This window comes from Vicia villosa, unplaced genomic scaffold (genome assembly GCF_029867415.1).
Source record: "Vicia villosa cultivar HV-30 ecotype Madison, WI unplaced genomic scaffold, Vvil1.0 ctg.000944F_1_1, whole genome shotgun sequence".
NCBI classification, from domain to species: domain Eukaryota; kingdom Viridiplantae; phylum Streptophyta; class Magnoliopsida; order Fabales; family Fabaceae; genus Vicia; species Vicia villosa.
The window spans coordinates 580,832-587,960 of record NW_026705425.1 but is presented as its reverse complement, the minus strand read 5'-3'; the positions used below and the strand labels follow the sequence as shown (position 1 = coordinate 587,960).

The 7,129-nt window shown below is 38.5% G+C and overlaps 1 protein-coding gene across 1 annotated transcript; it reads left to right on the top strand.

Annotated features, from left to right (window-relative positions):
- The first annotated feature begins 5,091 nt into the window (after window positions 1-5,091).
- On the top strand, window positions 5,092-5,877 carry LOC131632500 (uncharacterized). Its single transcript, XM_058903249.1, has one exon. The coding sequence runs from the start codon at window positions 5,092-5,094 to the stop codon at window positions 5,875-5,877; it is 786 nt and encodes a 261-aa protein (XP_058759232.1).
- The last annotated feature ends 1,252 nt before the right edge of the window (window positions 5,878-7,129 follow it).

Sequence of the window (7,129 nt, the reverse complement as noted above, 5' to 3'; positions counted from 1 at the left end):
TCTTGATTAAACCCTGCTGAGTCACAAGTAACAAACACAAGCTATGCAATTTGTTAGAGATGCAAATGATGCATATGCTACGATATGAGGTGGTATCTTAGGTCAAAAATTGGGGTATAACAAGTTGGTAGCCCATCATCAACCATTGAGGCGATAATTCAATTTTCTTCTACCTTCAACTATTTAGTTGGTTGCTTACCTTCAGTGGAACGTTGGTATGTGTTATCGTCAGTGGTATGGCGGTACACCTCTTTCATCGTCAGTGGTACGTCGATGAATTATCTCTTCCTATATCATCAGTGGTTTGGTGGTATATCTCTTCATCCCTTCAGTGAAACATTGGTATGTGTTATCGTCAGTGGTACGGCGGTACATCTCTTTCATCGTCAGTGGTACGTCGATGAATTATCTCTTTTCATATCATCAGTGGTACGGTGGTATATCTCTTCATGCCTTCAGTGGAACGTTGGTATGTGTTATCGTCAGTGGTACGGTACATCTCTTTCATCGTCAGTGGTACGTCGATGAATTATCTCTTTCTATATCATCAGTGGTACGGTGGTATATCTCTTCATGCCTTCAGTGAAACGTTGGTATGTGTTATCGTCAGTGGTACGGCGGTACATCTCTTTCATCGTCAGTGGTACGTCGATGAATTATCTCTTTTCATATCATCAGTGGTACGGTGGTATATCTCTTCATGCCTTCAGTGGGACGTTGGTATGTTTTATCGTCAGTGGTACGACGGTACATCTCTTTCATCGTCAGTGGTACGTCGATGATTTATCCTTTTTATATCATCAGTGGTACGGTGGTATATCTCTTCATGCCTTCAGTGTGACGTTGGTATGTGTTATCGTCAGTGGTACGGTGGTACATCTCTTTCATCGTCAGTGGTACGTCGATGATTTATCCTTTTTATATCATCAGTGGTACGGTGGTATATCTCTTCATGCCTTCAGTGGAACGTTGGTATGTGTTATCGTCAGTGGTACGGCGGTACATCTCTTTCATCTCCAGTGGTACGTCGATGAACTATCCCTTTTTATATCATCGGTGGTATGGTGGTATATCTCTTCATGCCTTCAGTGGGACGTTGGTATGTGTTATGGTCAGTGGTACGGCGATACATCGCTTTCATCAGCAGTAGTACGTCGATGAATTATCCCTTTTTATATCATCAGTGGTACGGTGGTATATCTCTTCAAACCTTCAGTGGAACGTCGGTATGTGTTATCGTCAGTGGTACGGAGGTACATCTCTTCATATCATCAGTGGTACGAAGGTGTGATTTCTGTTAACGGAAGATTGGCATTCTGATTCAGGATGCATACTTTCTCATCCCCAGTGAAAGAGGATGTTCCCCTTTTCTCATCCCCAGTGAAAGAGGATGTTATAACCTCTCTGACGCGAAGTGTTTTCCCAGAGAAATTTCTTTCCCCACCAAAGTTTCATCTCTCCAACGAAGTCTTGCCTTTCCCAGCGGAGTTATGCCAACAAGACATTTGTTTTCCCCCAGTGGAGTTCTTTTACTCCCCAGTGTTGTCATGTTTTATCCTCACCATATGCATTCATTAAACATTGCATAGCATCTTAGGTTCAAAAATTGTGTTTTATATATTTAAGTCTCTTCAATTTCGTCAAAACGAAGATTTCCAATCATCGTATCTCCGAATCGAAGAAACTTAAATAGGGGCATCTGTCATACCCCAATTTTTGACCCTAAGATCACACATCATTTGCATACCAATCATCAATCAAGAAGTTTTAATTTAGAGCTCTACTGGTGATGTTGTGCTCAATTCATCTGCAAGGGAATCATCGAGCACCCATGTTTTAGTCTTGTATATATTGTTTTACTAACCAAAATACCAAAAATATTGCCTTGTGCTCTTATGTGTCTGTGTTTTGTAGGTACCAAGTCAAAATATCGATCAAAGGAGCATTTTTCAACATTTTTACTGTGCAAATCGATTTGCATAAGGTGTAAATCGATTTACACAACTATTTATGAACCAGATTTGTTTCTGCCATCAGTGCAAATCGATTTGCATAAGACAGCAATCGATTTGCATAACTGTTTTTGCCCCAGATTTTTCCTTTTTCAGCAATGTAAATAGATTTGCATAAGGTGCAAATCGATTGCACCAGTGCGAATTTGGAAAAGTGAAGGCAAATATCAGCTTTTTGAAGTGTTGACATCATTTGCAAGCATGGGAAGCATGACTTAGTTCTTACATTTGATTCTCTACATCATTTAATCATAAACCCTCATGTGATTGCATCAAGACCATTGGATTTCATTTTTGGCTCCAAATCCTTTTCCCAGGCCTAATTCTATTTTCCAATCCTAACTCCAAGCCACAAAATTTCCCAAGCCTAAGTGCTATAAATTGAGGCACTCCCCTCTTCATTTTTAAAGCTTTGATAGCCAAGAAAACTCTTGCTCTTTCTCTCCTCACCTCTTCCAAACCCCTCACTCAAAGCTCTCATTTCTTCCACAAAAATTAGTGAGTTACATCTTGAACCTCACTAATTTAGAGCTAAACCTCAACATAAACACTACTTTCTTCATCAATTGTGAGAGATCAAGGCTTGTGGTTGTGTGTTCTTGAAGAAGATTCAAAGTTTGTGAAGATTTGGTAAAATTCTAGATCCTTTCCATGATCCAAGATGTGATCCATTGTTGTTTATGCTTGATGCACCTTTGGTGCTACATTGATGAGTTTTGCTTGCTTACTTGATACATTTTCGTGCACAAATTGATCCAAAACCACAAGGTGTTTGGTTTTATGTTTAAACAAGTTTTCTTCTCTTGATTTGCTGTTTTTTTGTTTTGATTGTGCAAATCGATTTACATCTGGTGCAAATTGATTTACACAACTGAAAAATTGCGCAGATTTGAAAACAGAGTTATGTAAATCGATTTACACTCTGTGCAAATCGATTTACATCTGAGCAGAATGTGTTTTTTGCCTTTTTTTTTACTTGTTTTTGGTTCTAACTCATTTTCTACTCCATTCTTTTGATATTTTCTTTGAATCACAAGTTAGAAGCCTAATTTCTCTCTAATTTCCATGGACTTAGGGCGTCGATAGGATGAGAATCCAAATTCGCAATATTAAGTGATTGAAATTATGGATGAAAGGAGCTTTTAATGTGGTTCCATCTTTTACTTCTCTTTATTTTGATCGATGAAAGCCTTAATACCTTGAGAATTCTTATGGATTCTTGGTAAAGACTAGATCACTCACCATTTTTCTTTTCGTGCGGTATCTACATATCACTTCTCTCGCATGCATTAGCACATAATGTTTTGACCGGCCTCGTTGTAGGGTGATTTCTAGATAAATCACTTGGCGATCTGCTTAACATAGCGCAATATTTCGTGTCCCGAATAAAAAAGATCAAATATGGAAGAGAATTGTATGTGGTTGATTTAAGACTTTTGGAGGTTTATCGTGTAGTCGCTATGATTTTATCAAGCTTCTGATAAATGTCCATTGAATTTAAATCCGAGTACATCCTTCACTCACCATCGATCTTAATTACTAACTTTGATAACATACTTGACAAGTTTCAAGATGGTTATCTTTAACATCTAACAATTGACTTTAATTTCCGCAATTTATTATATTGCTCTTTATATTTCTCGCTTTATCGCTTTATTTTATCATTTCATCATATTTACATTCCGCTATTTTCTCTTTGTCCATTTGGACGTTTACATTCCGCTATTTCCTCTTTGTCCACTTGGACATATGTTTATGTTTCCGCTATTTTCTTTTTGTCCACTTGGACCATACTTTACTTTTTATGCTAAAGCACTAATAAATAACAAAAATCTAAAAAACACTTAAGGCTCTCTTTCGGACTATTGGTTACTATCCTGAGCATTTTGGAGATTTGGACTTATGGACTTAGGACCTCTGGACCCTTATTCTGTTGTTACTCTGTGGTTGTTCTGTCTGTCTGGCATTGGATTGTTGTCTGTTTGTATATGCAGGTATTTCCTTTAAAGCCCTTGATGGTTAATTCCAAGGCATTGAGATAAGGATTTTACCCGAAAACAGTCGTTACTCTGCCCGATTTTCGTCAGAATCTTAATGTGCTTAATGCAAAATGGTGCCAAGATAATAAGTTCATCTGGATCCCCAAGTGGTAATGTGTTGGTTTGGTATTGATAAGTCCAAAGGATGGGAAATCTACCTTGACTCATAATGTCAAGTGTTGGCTTCTTATTTCGGTTAGACCGTTCTTTTCCTTAACTTTTATTTTATGTACTAGGTTAGCCTCTTCATCTCCTCCCCTTCTTAGATTTTCAAAATCTTCTCCCTTTTACAAAACCTTCTTATGTTTGCAATCTTTTCAAAACCTTTTCTTAAAAATATCTTTTGCCCTTAGTGGCTTTTCTTCAAAAAGTTTAGACACGATTAATTGTTAAAACGAGTGGTTATACCCCACGATTTTGAAATTGATTGATATAATGAGATCTTTTCCGCGTGAGAGAGCTAGTGGCATACTCGTCGATTTTATCCGAGTTGGAGCCCTTCTTTCATTTGCGATGCAAAGAACTCGTTTGTTCTCATGCTCAAGATCAATGGCTGAGTATTTCTCTCCGACGACGATAAAGTGTTTATTCGTTTTAAAAATGTTTTCCCTTTAAGCGGAACTACATTAGCTCTGACTTCTCCATTGCACCGAGGAGGTATGTAGGCACAAAGCTTAACGCTTTGCCAAGCTTATTTTAAAAATAAAACAAACCCTCTTTTTTAGCACACACGACACAGATTTTCAAAAAGGTTCCTGCGGAGTACCACAAATATGAGGGGTGCTTTAAACCTTCCCCTCATATAATCAACACCCGTACCTGAGATCTCTTTCTTGTTTTAAAAACAAACTTTGGGTTTTTTCGTTCTTTTCCCTTTTCCTTTGGAAACAATAAAGCGCGGTGGCGATTTCAAACGGAATATTGAATCGAGTCAATCCTATGGCTTCGATATCAGATTTTCCCCGCTACAATATGTTGGTATTAATGCTTCTCGGGATGGAGTTTGTTTCAATTTGGTTAACATTTATGCTCCTTGCAGTATGGTTTTAAGAAGAAGATTGTGGGCTGGTTTCATTGACAGGAGGTTAAAAAGCGGTAATGAGAAGTGGTGTTTAGGCGGAGACTTCAATGAAATCACTAGTAGGGCCGAAAGACTTGGGGCTGGAGGTGGTTTCAATTTGAGAGGGATGGAGGAATTCCGGGAGTTCATTGCGAGTATGGGAGTGGTGGATATTCCTTGTGTAGGTAAGTACTCTTGGTTTAAAGACAACGGAAAATCCATGAGTAGAATCGATAGATTCTTAGTCTCTGAATCCTTAATTGATGATTGGGGTGTTATTAACCAAAGGATTGGTAATCGAGACATATCGGATCATGTTCCTATTAATTTGAATTGCGGAGACGTCGATTGGGGACCTAAACCGTTTAGATTTAACAATGCGTGGATTAATCATAAGGACTTTAAAGAGTTCATTTGCAACGAATGGGCTAAGTTGAAGATTGATGGTAGAGGAGACTTTATATTGTTTGAGAAACTCAAACTTTTGAAGGCAAATATTAGAATTTGGAACCAGGAGGTGTTCGGTTGGATTGACCTTAAAGTTAGTGAAGAAGCGACAAAGATCAACGTTTTGGACAATTTGATGTTGGAAAATTTTGATGGTGACATTGATTCCTTGGTGAAAGCTAGAAAGGAGGCCACAAGTGAATTTTGGAATAATCTTATTTTGAAAGAAAGCATGCTTAGACTAAAATCAAGACAATTATGGTTACAAGATGGAGATAAGAACACGCGATTCTTCCATAATTCTATTAAGGAGAGATAAAGAAGGAATGCCATTACGGTTTTGGAGGGAGAGGAGGGTCGGGTGGAAGGTGTTGCTGAAGTGAAAAATGAGGTGAAAAATCATTTTGAGTCTTTTTTCATAGAGACGGATAACTTGAGTGTTGTTCCGAATGGTTTGGCTCTCTCTTGCTTAAGTGAGGCCGACCAAATGTGGTTGGAAAGACCGTTTTCTGAGGAGGAGATTAAGATAGCGGTGTGGAATTGCGACGGTAGTAAAAGTCCAGGTCCAGATGGTTTCTCTATTGAATTCTTTAAACATTTTTGGGAAACGATTAAGGAGGATGTCATAATCTTTGTGCAGGATTTTTATGACAAAGCTAGACTCACGAAAGGAAGTACTTCGTCTTTCATAGCTCTCATCCCAAAAAACAAGAACCCTCAATCTTTGTATGAGTATAGACCTATTTGTTTAGTGGGAAGTTTGTATAAGATTCTAGCTAAACTCTTGGCGGGGGGGTTAAGAAGTGTGTTAGGAAAGTTGGTTTCGGCTAATCAAACGGCGTTTGTTCCCGGTAGAAATATTTTGAATGGTGTTTTGGTTGTTAATGAAGTGTTAGATTTAGCAAAAAGAGATAAACGAAGTTGCGTTGTTTTGAAGGTTGATTTTGAAAAGGCATACAATCGTTTGAGTTGGAATTTTTTTAGGTGTGTCTTAGTGAAGATGGGTTTTGGAGTTAGATGGTTGAGGTGGATGAAGGGATGTGTTTTCACCAGCACCTTGTCCATATTGATTAACGGAAGTACTACTAAGGATTTCAAGGTTGAGAAAGGTTTACGGCAAGGAGATCCCTTGTCTCCGTTTTTGTTTGTCTTGGCAACGGAGGTCCTTACGGCGTTAATGAGGAAGGCCATTGCAAATGGTGATTTTAGAGGTTTCAAGATCAACGAAGAGGTGAGTGTGGACATGTTAAAATTCGCGAATGATACGGTTATTCTAGCGGAAGGAGATACCGCGTACTTATGGAGCATGAAGGCTATCTTAAGAGGTTTTGAGTTGATGTCGGGTTTGCGGGTGAATTTCAACAAAATCAATATTTATGGTGTTAATGTGTGTGATGGGTTCCTAGAGGCGGCTTCCATGTTTTTAGCTTGCAAAGTGGATAAACTCCCTTTTAAGTTTCTTGGTGTTAGAGTTGGAGACAATCCAAGGAAAGTCTCAATGTGGAAGGACTTGATAGTGATGTTGAAACGTCGGTTAACCGGTTGGAAGGGTGTGAATCTCAATATAGCGG

What these genes read in the sequence shown, in the direction of transcription:
- LOC131632500 (XM_058903249.1), top strand. Translation starts at nt 5,092, where the DNA reads ATGGTTTTAAGAAGAAGATTGTGGGCTGGTTTCATTGACAGGAGGTTA.